The sequence below is a fragment of the Diplotaxodon limnothrissa genome, linkage group LG23 (assembly GCF_057381915.1).
Source record: "Diplotaxodon limnothrissa isolate DT_005_m linkage group LG23, D_limnothrissa_male_GT1.1, whole genome shotgun sequence".
Classification (NCBI taxonomy): Eukaryota; Metazoa; Chordata; class Actinopteri; order Cichliformes; family Cichlidae; genus Diplotaxodon; species Diplotaxodon limnothrissa.
The window spans coordinates 8,635,739-8,659,107 of record NC_140617.1 but is presented as its reverse complement, the minus strand read 5'-3'; the positions used below and the strand labels follow the sequence as shown (position 1 = coordinate 8,659,107).

The window sequence follows — 23,369 nt, the reverse complement described above, 5'->3', positions numbered from 1 at the left end:
AACTGCAGAAAAATCGCACAGAGACCTCCGCAGACTCAAACAAAAACATCCTCTGAGGCCTTATTTAAATTCTTCTGCAGGCTGTAAAGCAGAAGCCCTATGTATACAAGTACAGACCCAAAGATGTGTTTGTGCAGAGAGGCACAAACACATAGAGTCCCTCAGGAGCCAGCCTCTATGCGCCTCTGGTATGTATTTCTTCCTTTGCTTTGTTTAGCAAGCATGTGCGTATGTATTTGCAAATCTGTGTGGGATCTCGATAGTCTCCCTTTTCATCAAGCCTAACTCCCAGCAGAGAGATAAGTGCTTACAAGCCTTTTATGATGTGCATTTCCTGTCATAAATAAGAAGCAGAGGGATTCTCAGACGAGCGCTAACACACTCCATAAACCAAACAGAGGTGTAAACTCCATACTGGGCCAGTTCTGTGAAATCCACCCAACAAACAGCAGCTACTGCTGACTAAAATGATTTGCTGCCGAGTGATCAGATCACAGGTATCATTTATAGCTCATGCAGTCTCAGAAAAAAGTCTTAAAACTGTGATGCCAAAGGACTTTTTGAGTCTTCTAATGTGATTAAAATAGTGGATTTTTGAGTATAATAAGTACAATAATAACAAAAAGTATAATATGCAGCAATATTCAACTGAATGTGGATCCATCCATCCATCCATAGATAGCAGCGGCAAGTGAAACACCAAAAACAGGATTAAATACTTAATAGCTTTGAAAAGAAGGTTTACTAGTTTTGAACATAGAGACCAAAAAAATCCAAGAAAAGAAAATCAAAGTAATAAATAGTTTATATGAACAGGAAAGCAGTTGATTAACCCTGAATGAAAGTTGCATGATTGTAGAAACTTTAAACATACCACGAACAAATTCTATGAAAATCCATGAAAAGGTCTACTTTTAAAATATTTCTTCTTTTTCCCATTAACAAGTATAATCACTTTCAGCCTGCTAGACATTATGTCATCAATACGTTGTTATTTGAAACACAACATATCCTTTCAATTCAATGGACGACACGCCAAGAAAATGTTGTGAGAAACTGAAGCGGACAGACAGAAGCGCTGGGCTGATTTGATTATGAGTATTATAAGTATGTGATTCATCATCATCTACACATTTTCCCTTTAGCCCTGTCAAATGGCAGGTATATTACATAGCTAGCAGGAAATAAGAAAAGGTATAGTATCTGGAGGCAGTGCTGAGAAGCAACCACAGTGTTGACTTGGGAACAGATTTCTTGGGTGCGAGAGTCTGGGGCTCATCAAGCTCTGTGTGTGGCCCAGCCTGCTAACCAGGCCTGCCAGTGAGGACTCTGATGAGCTTTTGCTAATTAAAGCCTGAACTCCAAATCTTGAGCTTATCTGATGAAGTGAACTAGAGAGAACAACACCACAGGCTGCTTTGTTCACCCTGGGGCGTACGGTTTTCACCTCATATATGTATGCATATGTGTTTGTATAACAGTAGCGGAAGTAAAGAGAGACCACCAATTAAAAATAATTGGGACTAATTTCATAAACATAGCGCAACAGGGGGAATATATTTAATCAGGCGTAATCATTAGACTAACTTATGCTCCGCTTCCCCCCTGCAACCAGCTAGGTGCTTAAGGGAGGAGAAGAGAGAAAGGAGAGATGCAAGGAGGCAGAAAAGAGAGAAAAGGGGGAGAAATGGAAAAAGGAAATATAAAAACAAAAGAGAAGTAAAGTTTAAAAAGTAGGCAGAGCGTGTTGGTGGCCAGAGTTATGCGAGATCCCTTTCATGTCCCTTGACCGGCCCATGCTGCTGTGCCAACCCAAACAGCAGCATTGGGGAGGTCCGAGTCTCCGACTGCTCCCCTCTTCCTTACCCTGTGCACACCCCACTGACAGGATGAATAACAAACAAAATGTGCGACTGAGAAACAGAGTGAGAGAGAAGAACATGTCGTGTAACCATTTCAGTTAAGATTTTCCCTAGAAGTTCCCTAGAATACTGTGACTTTCTTTCCTTCTTCTGTCATCGCAGTGAGTAAATCATAAGCATCAGCACAAATTGTGGATTGCCCGCCCTGTACGCCCCCACACTGACATAAGTATAGACAAACTACGATCCATCATCCGTAGCCAGCTAGATGTCATACAAAAGGGAATTAAGAACATTTGAATCGGCCCGATTTCTTTTTTTATCTTCTGCACCCCAATGCTGAGAGAAAAGAGGGAAAAAACAGAGGGAGTAGGTTTGATTCTGAACCAAAGAAAACCAAAATTTACCAGGGCTGACAGGAAACAAATCCATAAAGCACAAAGTAATGCAAATTTTTTGCTCTCTTACCACAATAAATGTAGTTTTTGCCACAACTGAATGAGGGATTAACAGTAAATGCTCAGAGCTATTTACAACCTACACACATCACACACACCACATCCACATACACTACAGTCTGCCAGCAGCCAATCACATTCTAGACTTCAGGACAAACTGGGCTGCTTCTCCAATCCCATCATTTGCTCTCTGTGTGCGGCGTTGCCTACAACCAATCCAGATCGTTCCAGATGTGGTGTTGGCTGCGGAGCATTTGGTTTAAGAGCTCATTTCCCAGTCTGGAATAAGTGGAACAATTTTCTTGGATGAATACTGTTCAGCTCTTTAATCAAATCCATACCCTAATACAACAATACATGCTGCACACACACTGCAATATGTCTATAGTATATAGACACATGCTAACAATGAAAACAAAGCATTGCTCTTTGCACAAATCCAAATTTACAACTTAAAGAAGCGCTGCTACAAGAAATTACTGGTGATATTCTAGCCATTATATTAATTTATATCTATTAAAAGGTCTTCAAGGGCTTTAAATCATCCCCTTGCACTGGCCAACATGTTCTCTCACTACCACAAACATTAACACTGCAGTTTATTTTGAGCCAGCCCCATATTCATGGTCCAGCTGCCATAAATATTTAGTAGTGTGCCAAATCTTTTGCTTAAAATAGCCCCTCAAAATTATAGTATTTAATCCAGTTTGAGTAATTTTACTAAAGACAACACTGGCAAAATGAAATTATTTTCATAACCAATTTTTTAAAAAGGGTTGGGACATATGAACTGGGGTCTCAGTGTCACAGACTAAATGGATAAGTGAAAAATTATTACACATTGTTGGTAATCATTTTCTGGGATTTTTGATGGGGTAACCACAATTAAAATAATTAAAAAAATAATAATGTTTTTAATTTCTTTAATTTTTGGTTCATAGAGCTTTGTGAATCTGTGACACCTTAATGGGCTTCTTGGTCAACTGTTGCAGCTGCAGTGCTCATTATTAAAATATAAATGTGAGCATAAATAAATTTTGGGTCTGACAAATGAAGCCAATAAGGTAACCTGAATTCTTTCTAATGGGCAATTCCTCAATCAAGAAAACTGATTATACATAAGGCTTCTTTGCTCTATAACCACATTAAGCACTTCCCACAATGAGTTTATGGTCAGTACTTTTAAGACTTACTGAAGATATTCTGTTCGTTTTATATGGCACCCACTAAACAATGTCCTCAAATAAAGTAATTTGCTCATTGTGCATCAATTATAACTCAGAGCTGGCTGCTAAAGGACATTCCTGACTCCAGTTATGCAAGAACCCCTAAAATGTGTTGACAAACTGCTCATACAGTATGTCAGTAAACTGTAGTCTTGACTCCCATTGCTAGTTCATTTGATTTCTGGCCTTAAAGTTGAGTTTAACTCATGACCTCACCTTACTGTGTCACTAACATTTAAAAAAAAAGAAAAAAAAAAAAAAAGATTATATTTCGTTGACAGGACTGAAATGTTAGGGTGGTTCCTGAATAGCATTCAAACATTACTACTATGGTAGAATTTAGCTTAAGCATTTACATGACATTATTAAATGTTTTAGCCAATGGAAAACAGCTGATCTCACAAGTTGAAATGCTCATCTAACTCTTACTGCCTTTCTAATCAATGAGTGTGGGGGTGGGAGCTAACGTAGCAGTACTGCCTAGCACTAGCACTGTCAGTTCACGAAGAATTTTGGTACGCATAAAGAACAAGTACTGTCGTTTTTAGCATTATGGTCCTGGTTACTTGCCTATGGCCGGCTAGCTTTATCTGCTTAGATGACAACAATAAGATAAACCACCTTTTTTGGAGTACATCATTCTCAAACATATGAAGCTAAATAAAACCGATGAAACAGCCTTTTCACAGCTAGCGTGTTCTAGTTTAAAAAAAATCAGTGGAAAAAAAACGTAACAAAACAAAAAAAAAACGTATTTCATATCCAGAAATGGGAAAAAAAGTATATTTATGCTTTTTCATGTCGAGAATGAAACCTCACCTTGCAGAATCAGATGTAACATATAAACATGCCAAATCTATCATTGACAGTTTATCTATAAAATCATTCAGTATTTATCCAAGGACTAAATAAATGAGTGTGGCAAATGATAATGTATGCTGACTAATATGAGAAGATTTAACTGCAAGCTTAGAATTCCCTTTTGTTTGAAAGACGCCGAGTTTTCTCAAGGTACACATATATATGCTACTGTAGAACAGTCTCTCGCTGCCCCGCCCCCCCAAAAAAGACAAGAATAAAGTCTGGAAGCTTGTTTACTCCACCGTGGACTCTCGAGCCCTCAATTTCTTCAAATGTTAACACTGTCTACAAGGCTTGATATTTGTCCCTGATGCAAATTTGTGAGTCGAAATTCACTCAAGTCACGGGGGGAAAGTTTTTACCACCCCCATTAGCATTAATAAAAAAACCACACACACCAAACATCCACCTTATCCTAACAGAAACATTACTCAAACGGGGCTTTACTAACCCTTGCCACACACATGCTGTCTGAATATATTTAAAAGTTAACAGGAGTTTCATGAAAACTAAAGTCCACGGGGGCTGGCAGCAAACATCGAACAGAAAACAATTCCACACGAGGAACACCATTTCCTGAAGATGCTCTTTAATTAAGTTCCCAGAAGGAGGTAGTTAGAAGGGTTAGGGTGTGTTGCTGCTTACTATCACAAACTTATTTGTCCTTATTTCTTACTCCCTTTCACTGGCATTCTGGCTTGTGTATATTATTCTTGTGTTTCTGCACTATGTTTGTGCATGCGCTGTGTGTTTCTGTGTATCTGCATCGTGTTAGCTAAGCTCTGGCTGTGTACTGTAGCCAAGGGGAACAAAATAAAAGAATTTGTAAAAACATTGTTCTCATGGCGACCAGGTTTCTTTGAATGTCTGGTTTTCATTTGAGTCCTTTAATTGGGGAGAATGTCACAATCAATGTTTTGCTCTGGATGCTGAAAGAGACGACCTCCCGACTCATGTTACCCCAGCCAAGCACTTCATCGACTGCCATAAAGCCTTTCTCGCAGACATTCGTGCACACACACACAGACTCAAATTTAAAAGAGTGCACACACTGCCAAATTACACTGAATGGGCGAGACGTGCGCAATGTGAGTACATACACACATTGTTTTTTTCTGTCTAAAGCACACCTGGCACACCATGACAGGCTAATTTGCAATGAAGTGTTTATAACAGAGAGTCAGGTTTTTAACATGAGCCACATCTCACAGCCTGTGCCTGCCAAGAGGCCCCTCGCCTCTAAACTGCATTGGCCAAGTAGAACAGGAAGAAGAGAGAGACCGAGTATAAGAAGGGAAAGAGAGAGAGAAAGAGTAAAAATACAAAAGATGTATCACTAATCTTTATTAGTGCTTTACATAGATTTACCAACCCTATATGTACACCATATGACCCCATGTGCCATATAAGATGAAAACCCCAATCCCAGTGTAATATTTCAGGGCGTGTGCTAAGGTACAGCCAAAACTAAAAGCAGCGCTAATTATGAACTATGTGGTAGGGGAGGAGAGGCTCAAGGTTAAAGACGCCATTACTCTGGGAGGTACAGTCGGCTGTGGTGTGGAGGAAGACGGTTAATTCATCTTATGAGCTGGCCTTGATCTTCTCTGCCACATGGTTACATGCTCAGCTAAACCAGTGAAATGTCTGGTAAAGTACAGAGAAAATCAATATACTCTCACGGACTCCCATAGATGCACACATTACAGGTAAATCTTAATATTGTGGAAAGGGAAGCTGTAGGGGTTAAAGGTAGAAGTAATTTCTCTCTCACACCTATCCAAATATACAAAGTTCCCACAGCCACTTGGCCAACTGACTAGAAAATGCGTGTAGGTGTGTGTGCACTATAGTGTGTGACACGAGAAAAGGATGAAGTGTCAAGACAATGATAAAATGACCCCTATTCCAAGAACTGGGGCAGCAATAAACAAACCATTTGCTCTCATTTTCCAACAGCGCTTCTGCAAAACTGAACAACCGCAATGGCAATAACTTTCTCTCACCAGTCAGTTTCTGAAGCAATGGGCTGAGTTCTGTTTCTCGACTGATGACTAGGGTGAGCGCTCCTATCAGGTCCCTCTCCAGCTTCTCCAGCTCCTCCTCCTCCTCTGTATCATGATCTGCAGGCTGGGTCTCATCAGCCAGGGAGTAGAGATAGACCAGCAGGAGGATCAGCTCATCGGGACCCAACTCGTCCTCCCTGAGCCTCGACCCTGAGGCCGAGGTGTCCTCGACTCCACGGGGCTTCATCAAAGGCAGCAGCTGCCTCAGCACAGCAGGGAAGTCGGCGTCTCCAAGAGCCTGTGACACGGCACACAAACACGTAAAAAATAAAATAAAATACAAATAAAAATAAAAATAAAGGGCTTAGTCGGTGGAATGCAGTTTTTTGAACCTTGCTGGTTTTATTATTTTTAATGACCATACCAAGAAATGACCACTGGCTTATTAAGGATGTTCGTCATAGGAATCATTGGACATGTTTGGAAAACATATTTTCTTGCTGGAAGTGAAATTAAAATATCAATACAATTTTGCATGCCATATATGAAGCCACCACAATTAACCTGTTAGTTTAGCTTAGCCGAAAATCCAAGACTTCATTAAATGCTGTTTAACTCTTTAGCAGAGGCTTATATTTCCAGAATAAATGACTTCCAAACACACAATTACTTCACACTTTTCAAGAAGTAATTATTTTATTTGTTTCTTTGTTTTAAATGAAACTAAAAATTTTTAATGTGTGGTGAACATAAAATGGCTAATGATAGGACATATAGAGTGCTTTGAAAAAGTATGATAATCAAATTTTAACATTACACAAAGAGTAAATACTAAACTAAACTCAACTAAATTCTATATCTAACTGGCAACTATAAAGCTAATAAGCTTTAGCAAGAGCATAGCTGTTGCCTTCAAGGCAAGGGTCATATGCAGGGTAGCTGAGTTAGCATTACAACACCCACGCTAATCTGTAATCGTGATTACTGCAAGATGTGCTGGTTCTTACGTTTTCTTTTCTAATGAGCATTTATGTAAACAGGAGATTTACAAAAAAGTTTAAGATATGACAGGTAACATACAGTTCAACAGTTACATTAGAATCCTTTAGTTAACGCTAAATTTCATATTATTTAAATGCATAGAAAACAAAGTCATCTCTTTAATAAGAAACTTGCTAATATGGACAATATAATCAATATATCTATATAAATTACACAGAAATGAACATTGTAGAGCACATCATCTTAGAAATGTATTTTATTTAGAGAATAATAGAAATGTGTACTTCAAGGAGAATATTGTTTATAATAAAGTACACATCACACTGACTATATGTTTGACAGTATTGTTTTAAGGGTAATTTTTTTCAATGGTACAATGGGAAGTAATAGATACCCCATCACTATAATATAATATAATATAATATAATATAATATAATATTGTATAATATTTACAGTCTGTCTTACCTTCGGATTTTTTTGTTTATTTACTGCAGATTTTTATGTGTTTTTTACTAATATTTGTTTTTAGTATTTTTATCATTTTAATATAGATATGAGACAAAATTCAACAAGTTCAGGACCCTTTATGTTTATGTTGGTTATTCAGTCACCGTCACAAAGACATCCAAGTCGTAATAAACTGCACTGAATCCTCCTTACTCTTTTAACTACACTGGAAAATATCCAAATGAAATAAATTTCCAGAATAAAGTCTAAATTTTATTTTTGTTTCAGTTTATTACTTCCACATACAATACTATGCAAAGTCTCGAGCCACCCACACACTCGAAGAGGATAAAGAGGTGGTCCAGCGTGTTCCTCCTGAATCTAAGATTCAACTAACAGATGAGCGCTCCTTTTCAGGACTTTGGCATAGACCTTTTTAGGGAGGCTGAACAGTATGACCCCCCTGTAGCTGGAGCACACAATTTAAGATTCTCCCTCTCTCAGAGTGAAAAAGCTGCCAATGTCAAAAGAAAAACTTTGAAATACGTTCAGAAAACTTGAAGAACTTTTGCTCAAAACCACTATAAAACTACAAGTAAGTCTGGCACCTTGGAAGCAAAATATAAAAGTCACTATTTTGACAGGCCCCCATTGTTCTGATGTCCCAGTTACTCATTTCTACTCCCAGTGGACATTTTACATAAACAAAAATCAAGAATAAACTGCATTGGGAGATAAACTATTTCGATCATTTGATTTAATTAAACCACAAGTATACATTCTTGATGACTGACATAAGCGTAAAAATACTGTGTTGCGTTGTAAGTGTTTAAAAATCACAGGGACAGTGTGAGTGAGCTCATCGTTCCATTTGCTAATTTTACAACTCTGGGTGGCTGATGTAACGCTTAATTTTGTTTTAGTCTTTTTTTGGATTTGCTCGGGTACCGAACTATTTTTTTCCCTCTCTTTTTATCACAAATGCACACATACAAAGACACACACTCACAAAGCCAACATTTGGAGCAATGTTTAGGTGCAGTGACCTGTTTTTGTGAGCCTGTCTGAGCAGGTCTGAATAGTCGGGCCCTCACGATGGTTGGATGGCATTCTGATCCAACGTGCTGCAGATCACGGGACCGTTTACAGAACACTGGCTACTCTCACAACAAGGGTGAGCTCACAGACCTATAAAACAAGGGTGTGGATCTAATCTGTCCGATGAACAGCATGAAATTCAAATGGGGAAAAAAAGGGCTGAAGGCCCAAAAAGACAAAAACAGAGACAGGAAAGACTCACAACAGAGGGAAAAGTCAAAAAAGCAATGCAAAAAAAGATACTAAGGTAATAAATGAGTAATTAACCTTCAGATGATAGCATAAAGGGGGGGCTGAATGTTAACAGAGGATATTATGTTTGTGTTGGCTGTAGCTACAAATGCCCACATGGATACATTTCATTTTGACAAGAGATTCTTTTGTAAAGACATTTGTGTTTCTTTCACCAAGACAAACAGGCCTTCAGAATGAGCAGCTCTCGATGTTGCGGTGGGCCCAGTGGGGGGATCCTGTATCTGACCCAGAAGATCTCCTCACTGAGCCAAAGATCCAATACAGTCCAGAAATGGTAAGCCAAAGCCACAGAGCTGACTGACTGTCCCTTGTCACACCAAACAATTATCTCAGTATAAGGTCACCTACGATGACGCCAGTGAAGTCTTTGATTTCATGCATCATAAATAACTTAATATGAATGAAAGTGGCAGGAAAAGACGTTGAAGGTGAATTAATCAGTATCATTCACGTCCTTTAAACACGCAGGTATCACAGAAACAGAAGTCTCTTCACTCCAACGAGGCCCCCTTCCTGCATCAGACCCCGGCCAACCACTCGGCCCTGGGGACCGTTCAAACACAATCCCACCACACATTTTTCTTCTTAAACATTGTGAAATCAAATACCTCTCCAAGCTGCTCTCATTTGAACTGCCAAACAATGCTTTCCCTCACTCGTTTCACTTGCAGACGGCAGTGAGGAAAGACAGACAAAGAACATTATGGCTTTCTTGTTGAAATGCAAACTGCTGAGCACTTTCACCCTCCTCTCTAACCTTAGAACAAATATTGATTTCTAACACTTCTGTCTATACCACGACGCTCAACCTGATCTTTTAGGTTTGAAAAGAAGCGTGCCACTGTCAGCAAATTACATTTTCATTTTGACCACAGTTGGCTTGAAAGGTACCCGTTGTCATGTAACTTTGGCATCAGAAGCTTTCAGCATATGGTACTGCAGAGAAAGCTGAAAGGGGAGCTCTGGAGTGTTTCTGGGGCCCTACAAAAACTACCTCACTCAAACAGTGTACTACAAGTGTAGAAGATTCAGTGTTTTTAGTGTTTGCTCCTGCAGTTAAAGTTTCAATTTGACACGCTAAACAGTCTTATAATCATTACAAATGGCTCACTTATGGTATTTACACTACAACAGAGGATGTAAGCATTTGATAATATTATAACACAGAAAATTATTTAGTTTTTTAAATGTATATATGGTTCCCATGTCGCACTCTTGCTTCATTTTAAATAAGCTTTCTGGCTAAGGTATTTCTGTTTGGAGTTTCCGTGTCCTCCCATCTGGCTTCTCCCCACAGTCCATGAATGTCAAAGATATGAATGTTAGGTTAACTGGTGATTATGAATTTTCCATAGGTGTGAAATTGAGCAAAAATAGTTATTTGTCTCTCTGGTTTAGTCCAGTAATAGAGTGGTGACCAGGGTGTATCCTGCTTCTCATCCAATGACAGTTGGGATAGGGGCCAGAGCCACCATGAGATGGAAAAGCTGAGAAAAATGGATAGACAGATGAACATGCGGTTACCAACCTTTATGGCTTGTGGCCTTTTCAAATGGAGCAATGGCCACTGTGACAGATCGTCATATGTTTTGGCCACATTGATATATTTGGATGAAAAAAATTGAAAACCCCATCCATCTTCTTCCGTTTATCCAATTTGGAGCTGTGGGTGAGGGATGTGGGAGCCTATCCCAGGTGGCATGGAGTAAGAGGCAGGGTATACCCAGGACAGATTGCCAGTCTGTCTGGGCTAACAGAGAGAGAGACAACCATTCATACTCATATGTGAGCTTTCCCTTAGAGAAAGGGCAAGGACCTCAGTCATTCAGGAGTGACTCAAAGTAAACCCGCTGGGCATCAAATGGGTCAGTTGGGGTGGTGTTACAGGTGTTTCTGGCATGTGCAACCCGGAAGTAGCCCGAAGGATTGTAGCTTTTAACTGGCTTGGGAACACCTTGGTATTTCTACAGAAGTGCTGAAGGCAGGTAGGGAGGGCCGGACGTTTTTACTTAGACTGGTGCCCCCTGCTGTAGAAAATGAAAGGATGTCCTGATTCCCTATTTGGATCTCTATTAGCTCACAAGAATTACACATGATGATTTAGAAAGTCAAATGAAATGCACACTGTGTATTCATCCAATGAGCTTCTGATTTTTAGATACCCATTGATATCATGGACTTTTGACACATCTTATTGGAATTAACACAGTGGCATAGATCACCTATAGACAGTAAGGGACAAAACATGTTTTGGTACATAAGCAGAACAGCAATTACGAGATATCAAAACTTGTGCCGTCTAAACTTGCCCCAATTTTCAAATTTGTACAAATCAACCAAGCATTCCTTCCCTAACCATATGTATAAACTGTGTACTGCTATGTGCATGTGTTTTCACATGCAAGACAAGTGTGCACTTCAACTGAGTCCTTTCAAGCGCGCTATAAAAGCTGCTGTCAGCTGTATACCATGGCGCCAGATAGGAAATAGAAGTCTTGGTACAGAATTGGGACTGAGCTGAGTGAAGCTGAGTGGGACCTCTGAGTAAAACTCTCTCCAAGTTAAATTCAACAATGGCCGACTCACAGCTCTGGCACACAGGATAAGTGGAAATGTGGTGGTGAACTGTACACCTCTGTGAACATGATGGAGTGGAGTAAACCATGCTTTCAGCAGAAGTTTGGGTCAGACAGAAGTGTTTCCCTCAGATTATTCCAGAAGATAATTTAGCCACAAAGGTGTAGATTAAAATGCAAAGTAGGACTTTATAAAAGAAAAAATAAGACAGTGAGCAGTGCAAGTTCCAAGTTCTGGATCTCATAATCACAGCATCAGCAATCTAACGCTCTAAAAATGACCACCTAAGCTCATTTTATGCAAAGGTGTATTTAATTTAAGTGCAATTATCAAGCATATGGGTTATAAGAGCCCAGTACTTATGTAAACTCAAAAAAAAAACCAGCACCTTCCCAGGAAATCCTGCAAGATATACACCCAATGACAGAAAGATGGCTAAATCTGTGACACGCATGTCTGTGAAAGAGTGTAGATTTAGGTGCAGTCTTACTACTGTAATAGCAGGAAACTAGCATTATTATTATTATTATTAAAGACAATTACTGAATCCACGGCCTCTGCTGCCATGCTCTAATGCGACCATTATATACAATTATAGAATAACAATGGCATTACTCTGTCAAAACAAAGCTAATTTTAGGGCTTGCAATTACTCAGAGAAAGCCATTACTTTAAATTACTCTAGTTTCTTATCATGACATAGTATTTGCCTAAGAAAAGCTGACTTTGGATAAAAATATAGAAATTGTCTTTGTTCTCCAAATGGACTCAGGACATTGGCTAATGCAACGTTTGCCAGTGAGGCTATTGGTAGAAAGCTGAAACATCACTGGCATCTTGCTCAGACCTTTGCACCAATCATTAGCTCGCTCTTGCTTATGTTCTGGTTTAAATATGTCTGCCAGTGATTGACAGATTACCGTTTGGCAACTCCAACAATCCTGGAGTCCATAAAGGCTCAATCTCGTCCAATCACAGAGTCGGGCCAAACTCCGCCCAAGCCTAGTGCTGCCTGCACAGGAAACCAGCTCCAGATGCAGCCCCTGGAGGAAGGTGAGTGTTTCAGATGCAGTGCAGTGCACTAACCAGAACCAGGCCTCACTTGCATTGCTCCCTGCCTGCACAATGAACCTTTTTCTGGGCCTGAAGGCAGGGGGAGGGGGTGGGTGTTGGAGGTGTGGGTCCTTGTGGGAGCATGAACCAAGTTGGCTATAGGTCAGTTGTTCTAGTCGACCAAAGACTCTCTGGCCAGAACTCACCTCAAAGGGTTTTCACACAGTTTATCATTACCATAGGAACCAGGAAAAAAACTAATTTGAATTCTTTTGGAAAAGCACACATGTGCTTCATTTGCAAATATATAATCACAACCAATTTGCATTCACAAATAACACGCAAAGCTGGAAGGGATACAAGCAAACTTCTAAAAGCAAAACACATAAATCCTCGGGGAATGAAGACAGCAACTAAAGTTTGCCTCTAAATTATGTAATGCAAGCTTACCATTGATTTGTAATAGAACAGCTGGAAGACAAACAAAGTCTTTACCCTTAGAGAGACTGGAAGGATTCTGCACATGTAAACAACACCAAAAATGAATGCAACTCACATTCTGTTAATGAGCATGCCTTATCCAAGCCTGCTGGCACGAGTGCACGTGTGCAGTATCTCAGCGGAGACACCTGGTCATTGTAACCTGCTGTGATGACAATGACGGATCCGAGAATGGGTTTACCGTTTATTAAAAGGCGGAAATTTGCCTCAAGTTAAGGAGGAATGGAAAAATATAGTTTATCTCTGGATCTCTTAACAGCCATTATTCTGTCTTGTGTGAAAGGTTGTGGACATTGTATCAGATTTTTAACCAGAACAACGGAAACAGGACTTTAAACACAAAGAAGAGCAAGTGTGCACATAAGATCATAGACATACTGAACAGTGGAAGATCAACTTAAATCACTCTGTTTTCTGCGAAATGAGGTTGGATTTTATTTATTCATCCCATCCTTGTCTTCCTAATCAGGAAACAAGCAATAAATTAGCCATAGAAATTAAGTCTGATTGTGTTTGTTTATATACAAGAGACATTTAAAACCGCTTTTTACAGTAAGATTTTTATCAGCAAACATTTGCAGAGTTTATTTGTCTTTGTCCATTTTTTGTTCTCACAAAACATCATTCAATTTGGCTAATTTTTCAGAGGTTGAGACAGGCCAAAGACGTGGATTGTGCTAACTACAACATCTGAAAGCCTGAGCGGTTCCCTACCTTCTAAAATGTGAGGCTTCAGCTGTTCAGAAGCTGTACGAAATTACAAATACATCTTACTTTTGCTGCTGGCTGACTTTGATGTAAGTCATGACTATGATGTACAAATGTAAATTGAAAAACAAGTAGCTTCTGAACGTTTTGTGTACTCAGGTACTACATACAACTACAGGTATTGCCACATACACCAGGGCTGAAATTTTAAGGATTACACTTGTCACTTCTCTCTTCTCTAGACGTATCATCATCCAGGTGACCTGGTAATGTAACAAAAATGTTTGAGGGGAAAGCAGACCGAGATTTTCTTTCATGCAACTCCACCTGTACAGGGTGGATTATGGAACGTACACCCTGATCGCAAACATGCATGTTGTCTATCAGTGGGCCAACTCATGCATGTCTCTGACTGAGGGGAACATAAATAGAAAAAAGGAGTAAAGGAGAAAGACATGAGTACTTTATTGATTGCCTGATGGGATAAATGTACAGCTGCCTGGCAGCTCAACGCACTGGAAATTGTTTTTTGTATTACAGTTCATTCCTGTATTTGTTTTATTTTTTTCCTGAATGCTGCACCTGCAATATCAAATTGGTGCAAATGTTTTCTTAACATTTCTTGGATTCGTATGCATTTCATCAAGTTGTATGTACTGAGTTCTTAGGCCGCTGTACAGAAAGTGAGCTTAGTAAGCTCTTATTTGTAAGGTGACCCCCCCAGTCTAGATCCAGCAGCTTGCCTGTAATGCTTGCTGGATGACAGACACGTAAAACTTTTGTTTTAAATGAGGTCTGAATAACCACACAGTGTTTGAGATGTGTGTGATTCCATTCTGCCCAGCCAAGTAGCCCGGATGCTGAACTGCACGCTACACTGTTGGGGGAGAAATCAATGAACATCTGCACAGAGAGGGATGGATGGTCAGCTGCCTCTCTGTCTGTGCAAGTAAAAACTTTCAGTAGTTTTTACATCAGTTTTCGTCTCTTTCACCTTTTATCCCCTTTAATCGTCTGTCTCCCCATGCAACTCTCGGTCTTTTATCTTTTCCTCTTTTGCTCCCTGTGTGTCAAAAGTTGGTTTGGCACAGAGCTTGAGGACTATAATTTAGAGGAGACATGAGACCCAATCACAGAAACAAACACAGTCCCCGCACTCCACCCTGTCACCGCCAGTCAGCCACATGCTGGTCAATGTGGCTGGATTCTGTCTGCCCGGCACACGACACCATGCCTGCTTATCTCACTTAGGCTAAGACCTGCAGTTCGTTTGCGGTGCTGGAAAAATACGGAAGACAGAAGTCGCACAAGCTTTTAAGGTAGTATACTCTCTTATGGTTGGAAACATAAGGAAATTAACAAGGCTTCTTTTTTTTGCTGCATGGGCTGCAACAGATTATGGCGCAATTCTCCAGATGAGAGAACTGCAGCCACAAACCCCAGGGCCATGTAAAACCTCCCGCATTTTTCTCACACTGAGGAAAACCAAATCATACAAAGACACATGCACACAGAAACACACAAACATCCCCCTAATACTGCCAAGGATAGTACATTACATCCACTACTAATTGACTCAGGAGGCTCCAGCAGGGAGAAAACATCCTGAGGTAAACACACGGTTTCTACACAAAGCAGAATGAAACGGCCACAATTCGTCCGATGGGATTCAAAGCAAAACAACTGTGTTTGACATTTTACTGTTGCTCAGTTTCACTTTTTCCTGCATCCATTCAGAACAGACACAATATACATATTCACTTTTCTTTTCATGCATCTACTTTTCTTTCTTTTTTTCTTAAATCAAAGAAACATGAGAGATTAAAACAGCCCCTCTGAATCCAGGGTCTGTCTCACACATGGATGAGAAGTTGCATAGTCGGTGGGGGCAGAATAGTTGGGGGTTTGAGTATAGTTAACCAGGAGGTTATTTCAAAATAAGAGCTTGGCTTATATGGAAAGAGTAGGCAAAATTCAAATGTGTAAATTCTTACTTGCAATTAAGCATGATCCTTCAATATGTTTAAGCTTGATTTATGATTAAAAAAATTTTTTTAAGTTAATGAGTCTGTTTGTATAAGGGAAGGCTAAAGTTGCTGCCTCTGAGAGATGTTGCACTTTGATTCAGATCCAGGGCTTGAGGAAAATCACAAACATTAGGGGGCACTGCTGCACCATGACAAATCCCATCCATGAATGCACCCTGCATGGACTGAACTGTGTCTGTCTGTTTTCTTTCCCTCCAAAACTCCATTCTGGAAAAGGCTTCAAAAGACAGGAAATGTGCGACAGTTGAAATGAATATTTTTAAACTATATGCTGCATACTGCCGGTCAGAGCTGTGTGACTGTGAATCCTGCATATCTGACCTTAAGTCTGTCCGTGCAGTAACTTCTAAATTCAGCAGCGTGTCATCACTAGCTTTGGCAGAACTCTGTCATCAATTAGTTTGTAGTAACGTTTGAATAAAACATGAAATTCATTATGAATAAACTAAGAGCTGCATCACGTACTGGTGTACTATGACGCGAGTCATTACTCTGAGGAGCAGCAGTGTGCTCTCAGTCTCTCAATGGACGGAGCTAGTGTGTGTGTGTGTGTGTGTGTGTGTGTGTGTGTGTGTGTGTGTGTGTGTGTGTGTGTGTGTGTGTGTGTGTGTGTGTGTGTGTGTGTGTGTGTGTGTGTTGAGGAACTATATTGTGAGCCGCATATTGGCAGTAGGCAGGGCTTCTTTTCTGACCTCACGTTAACACAGAGGTCAGAGGCAACACTGTACTTACCAGAGAGGACTTCAAAATGAGAAAAAAATGGTTATGCACACATCTGTTTTAAAGCAATGGGTTTCAAGGCTTGCCGAGGAAATGTGAGTGATGCATGTGGGTTTTTTTGTGTGTGTGTAAATAAGGTCTACATCATAATCTGGACTGTCTAGCCAACCTGTGCATATCTCAGATAGACACAGACAAACACGCCTACGCGTGGCAGCTCTTCCCTAAACATTTATAGAACACTCATTACTGCAACGGGAAATGGAAAACAACTAATCTCCCTTCATCCCACTGTAAAAGCACTCTCATACACACACCTGGCTGGATGTTGATGTGTACTGGAAGACTTTAACAACAAACAAAACAATCTGGAAAGAATATACAATAAGCATAAATATAAATCCAAAGACAGACAGAGGAAAAGTTTGGAATTATGGGAAGTGACTGAAGAAAGACCTCCTCTAAGAGATGCTATTAGTGAGTGAGCTAGATCCCATGATGCTCTCTGATGATCTATTTGGTGATGAGACTCAGACCAATTCTTTATCAGTCAATTATGATTAACCAGGTCATTTTACTGTCTGAGCTGAGGCTAACTTTAGATGTCTGAGTATTTATTTTTTTTAAAATCAGCAGATTGTGAAAGAAGACCTGAATTTCAGCGTGTGCATACAAACACTTCAATTAAAGATTTGAATGACCGCATAATAAAGAGCTACAGGCAGATTCTTCAATCCGTTTTTTATTGGAAAGCCATGGTTCACACATAAAGGAGAAGAGAAAATTGACTTAGGAAACTGGAGCCACAGTCAGGGCTAGTGATGAAAGGAACTTTCAAAATAAAAGCTGAGAAGAGATAAAATGTTTATTTCTAACTTCCAAAATTTGAAAGCGTTACTGACAAACACATCTTTGCAAGATGTTTTTTTTTTTTAAACACAGTAACTTCTCTGTCTGTGCTCAGCATGTCAGAGCAGTGGACCATAAAAAGAAAGCTTTTTCTGTGAGTAACCCAAGTCCTGTGTCTGGGTTGCATTCTGCACACACAACAGTCCTCTGTCACACACACATACTAGCATGTCACCACTAATACAAGTTTAACTTTGCCTTACTAATGCAAACATACACCAAATTATAGCAACAGAAGCATTTTGTGCCATGCTTATGTTAACTGACGTGTCACAGGAGAAGCTATACACAACATAACATGCAGGCAAGAGCGCGAGCACAGACATACAGCGATTTGTTTGCAGACTACATGTCTGCACATTAACACCCATCACCCTCCATGAATTCCATCTGTTATAACACTGAGTATCAGAGGGCTTAACAGGATCTCTTTTTGGCAATTCATTTGAGCCTGACCCACATTTCATGAAAAGTGGCAAAGACTGATAGCCACAAACAAGTACAGGGGCTGAAGGAGACAGAAGTTGGGGTCAGGATGGAGACAGGCAGGGTGATGAGCGCATGGCTGACTTCTCTTTATGTATGAATATATGTGTGCGTCTGTGTGAAAACGAAACAGTCCTGGTCTGCTGACTCTGGTTCAAAACACATTCTGAAATGGAACAATACAAACAAAATCAGCCAGGATTTCTACTGCGCAAACATTCCCAGAGCTTTAAGCTCATGGCTCAGCTAAAAACACTAACAGGAGAAGTACTGAAGCAAGCTTAAACCATTAATACTGGCTAACACCTTTCCCCACCCCCCAAACCTGGTTTTAGACGCAACACATCCCCATCCCCATTATTCTCTCCCCATTCCAAGATTTATGAATCCATCACATAGTGTAAGATAAGAGAGATAAGATAGAACTTTATTAATCCCTCGGGTGGGTTCCTCTGGGAAATTCGACTTCCAAAAAAAGCACAGCAACGACCAAAGTTACAGTTACAGAACTGTTATATATATACACACACACACACACACACACACACACACACACACACACACACACACACACACACACACACACACACATATATAAATACAGAGACAAATATAAATAAAATATACAAAGGGGATAAATAGAGTAAATAGGAATAAAAAATAAAAATACAAGTGAATTGCACATTTCAAGTATTGAGTCTATTGCACTGTTGACTATTTACAAAAAGTATTGCACAAGGTATTGTACGGTGAGGTGCAGAGGCACTACAGCTTAGTTGTTCCCCCCTCCTTTGTCCTCCTGTTTCCCCTCCCTCTCCCCTCCAGAGAGGAGTTAAACAGTCTGATGGCGTGTGGGACAAAGGAGTTTGTATCAGGGATATCAGGAGTAATTTTTAATTGACTTCCAAATGCATATACAAAATGACATGCCAACTATGCTGAGAGAAAATGAATGTACTTTAAAAACTAATGAAAATAGAAATTTAATCTACAAAAGAAGTATCAAAGCTCACATTCCAATTTAACCAAACATCAAGTATTATATAAACACATCCTGCATTGGCTAGAAACCTGTGAAAAACTGGTTGAAAATTCAGCAAGTTATGATGATTTGTGGATAGATCTCGTACTTCCATAAATATGCAACATAGCACAGAGATGACTTGTGCTAACATGATTGGTGTACTGACGCACAAGATTCAATTACAAATCACAAATGGTGAAATCACAACTGCCAACACTAACAAGTATTATAGCATTAATCAAGTAACAGCTCCAGAGGGCTTTTGCAAGAAAGTTTAGAATGACTAAGGATCAAGATGGTGTTGGACAAATGAGTCCAAGTGATTCACTAAACTTGAACACTGAACTCCCCTTCATACATTATACCCAAATCCTTATCATACTCCTAGAGTTCTTATGGCTCTTCTTCACTTCCCAGAATTCTTGGGTCACGTGCTGCGTTCCCCTCACGCATCACACATCCCTCACAACAACTTAAAGACAACAGCTTGCTGATGTTTCTCACACATTCTATTTGGGTGGATAATTTCTCAACTAAGGAAAAGGCTTAAAATGTTTTCAGCTGTTTCAAATTTGACTATATCCCTTGCACCTCTTGGGCCCACAATCACTGACCATCTCTGGCCTTTATTCCAAGTTAAAGTTGACAATGTGTCACAGGGTGCATGACGTTTGCCTGACCTCTGTGATAACTGATAACAGTAGATGTCTGGCAGTAAATCCTCAGACACCATTCATCTCTTCATACACTGTGAAAATAAATGTCTCTCTTTTTCATCCCTTCCCATCATCTCTGTCCTTCCTGAACAGATGGTAAACACATCACTAATGTCTTGTCTGTCTGTTTGTCTATCCTGTGACGCTGCGCAGAGCCTCGCTGTTAAACAAGAACTAAACACATCACACTGGCAAAGAGGTACATCTTCTCCAAACAGCACTAAGACTGTGAGAACTATAGTGTCACTTTGTGCTTGATGACTTAAGTACTAAAGTGCACCCAAGTATACCACTCGGCTAATATTATCCAATTTGTACCACAACGCCTGTATTCAGTAGTCTGTAGACTTGCGCTCACCACACACTTTTTGGTATACTTTGTTAACAAATTTCCACTTCAGGACTTCATAAATCTGTAGATCAAAATATTATAAAGTTTTATTCCATTCTAATAAAATGCTGTTATACTTTGATTTAATCTCCTAAAAAAAGTTCTGCAACAATTAATAGACTGATAAAAATGTCTGATTAATGAGTATCAAAGCAATTAAAGTTAAACAATTAAACTCACACTTTTGTGCCAGTGCTACATGGCACAGTTATCTTTAGACATAAAGGGCAAAAGCTAGCTGAAAGAGGACAAATTGTAAAAGCCTAACTGTCCAGAAACCAAACTGCAGTTTGCTGCATTTGTATCCATGTGGTACAAACCTTAACTACTTAGGTCACAACAGTCGAGGGATTTTATTGTTGTCATTCAGATGTCTTTAGTCTCACATGATATTGGACAAAAGAGTTAATGTCGATTTCTGTGCCACTGGAGAACAAGAGTAATTATTTTTTCCTTTTTCTTTATAACACTTGCAAAAAATAATATACTATGTAAATTTAATGTAAATCGGATGATTCTGACACATCTGACACTGCTCCCCCCCAACTAAATGCACTTCTACAGTGATTTAATACTGAAATGATGATCTGGATCTGAAATACATAAAAGTACTGCTTGACTGACCTGAAACGTTGGAGTGCCACAGAGCCATTTTGGCACTCCAATGTCCATGAGCCATAACAAAAAAATAGTCTTTTTTCTCCTCCTTTTGAGTCAGTTTCCATCTAATTGGTTGTTCGTTGCAAATGGAAGGTTTAACCAGCAGGTCGGTTGCTTCTACAGGGAGTGCAGAATTATTAGGCAAATGAGTATTTTGTCCACATCATCCTCTTTATGCATGTTGTCTTACTTCAAGCCGTATAGGCTCGAAAGCCTACTACCAATTAAGCATATTAGGTGATGTGCATCTCTGTAATGAGAAGGGGTGTGGTCTAATGACATGAACACCCTATATCAGGTGTGCATAATTATTAGGCAACGTCCTTTCCTTTGGCAAAATGGGTCAAAAGAAGGACTTGACAGGCACAGAAAAGTCAAAAATAGTGAGATATCTTGCAGAGGGATGCAGCAGTCTCAAAATTGCAAAGCTTCTGAAGCGTGATCATCGAACAATCAAGCGTTTCATTCAAAATAGTCAACAGGGTCGCAAGAAGCGTGTGGAAAAACCAAGGCGCAAAATAACTGCCCATGAACTGAGAAAAGTCAAGCGTGCAGCTGCCAAGATGCCACTTGCCACCAGTTTGGCCATATTTCAGAGCTGCAACATCACTGGAGTGCCCAAAAGCACAAGGTGTGCAATACTCAGAGACATGGCCAAGGTAAGAAAGGCTGAAAGACGACCACCACTGAACAAGACACACAAGCTGAAACGTCAAGACTGGGCCAAGAAATATCTCAAGACTGGTTTTTCTAAGGTTTTATGGACTGATGAAATGAGAGTGAGTCTTGATGGGCCAGATGGATGGGCCCGTGGCTGGATTGGTAAAGGGCAGAGAGTTCCAGTCCGACTCAGACGCCAGCAAGGTGGAGGTGGAGTACTGGTTTGGGCTGGTATCATCAAAGATGAGCTTGTGGGGCCTTTTCGGGTTGAGGATGGAGTCAAGCTCAACTCCCAGTCCTACTGCCAGTTTCTGGAAGACACCTTCTTCAAGCAGTGGTACAGGAAGAAGTCTGCATCCTTCAAGAAAAACATGATTTTCATGCAGGACAATGCTCCATCACACGCGTCCAAGTACTCCACAGCGTGGCTGGCAAGAAAGGGTATAAAAGAAGAAAAACTAATGACATGGCCTCCTTGTTCACCTGATCTGAACCCCATTGAGAACCTGTGGTCCATCATCAAATGTGAGATTTACAAGGAGGGAAAACAGTACACCTCTCTGAACAGTGTCTGGGAGGCTGTGGTTGCTGCTGCACGCAATGTTGATGGTGAACAGATCAAAACACTGACAGAATCCATGGATGGCAGGCTTTTGAGTGTCCTTGCAAAGAAAGGTGGCTATATTGGTCGCTGATTTGTTTTTGTTTGGTTTTTGAATGTCAGAAATGTATATTTGTGAATGTGGAGATGTTATATTGGTTTCACTGGTAAAAATAAATAATTGAAATGGGTATATATTTGTTTTTTGTTAAGTTGCCTAATAATTCTGCACAGTAATAGTCACCTGCACACACAGATATCCCCCTAAAATAGCTAAAACTAAAAACAAACTAAAAACTACTTCCAAAAACATTCAGCTTTGATATTAATGAGTTTTTTGGGTTCATTGAGAACATGGTTGTTGTTCAATAATAAAATTATTCCTCAAAAATACAACTTGCCTAATAATTCTGCACTCCCTGTATGCTCACAGCCAGAGCTAAATCATACAGATCCAAGAGTAGAAAAACCCCCAGTTTTAAACAGAGCACTAAGAGCTGCCTATAGCCTGAGCCTTGCACTGACAGAGATTACTTGTACTTGTTTCATATGAGCATTGCGATAGCAGTATATGTATGACAGAATATCCACTTTTTTCTGATATTCATAGTATACAACGGGTAAAATATTTAACATGTCACCAATTTTGTAAGTGCTACTGACATGAACCAGATGTCGGTAACAACCAATCCAGTCCACACATGAAAAGAAATCAAACCACAGATGTCCATAAATTAGGTGTAATAATAACACATGAAGCAAGGGAGGCGCAAAAAGGCATGGAAAGTCATGACGCCTGCTGAAATCCATCAGTGATTAGAAAGAAATCCTGCCACTTAGTGCAAATTAATATCAGCTGGTTGAGTCCCAACTGATGGACTGATCGACCGGTGGCACTGACGTCACAGCTTATGAAGACTCTAGAGCGGCTCTTCCTCAACCTCCTCCGACCACAGGTACAACATGCCCAGGACCCACTACAGTTTGCATACAAGGCGGGTGTCGGAGTGGAGGATGCCATCCTGTACCTCCTACACAGAGCCCACTCACACCTGGATGGGGGAAAAGGCACGGTCAGGATCCTGTTTCTTGACTTTTC

The 23,369-nt window shown here is 40.0% G+C and overlaps 1 protein-coding gene across 1 annotated transcript in view; it reads right to left on the bottom strand.

Annotated features, from left to right (window-relative positions):
* Window positions 1-23,369, bottom strand: part of scfd2 (sec1 family domain containing 2) — a 102,018-nt gene that overhangs the window by 46,151 nt on the left and 32,498 nt on the right. The window contains exon 5 of the mRNA XM_085347550.1: window positions 6,414-6,711. Coding sequence (XP_085203676.1) covers window positions 6,414-6,711 — 298 coding nt within the window. The remainder of the gene's footprint in view (window positions 1-6,413; window positions 6,712-23,369) is intronic.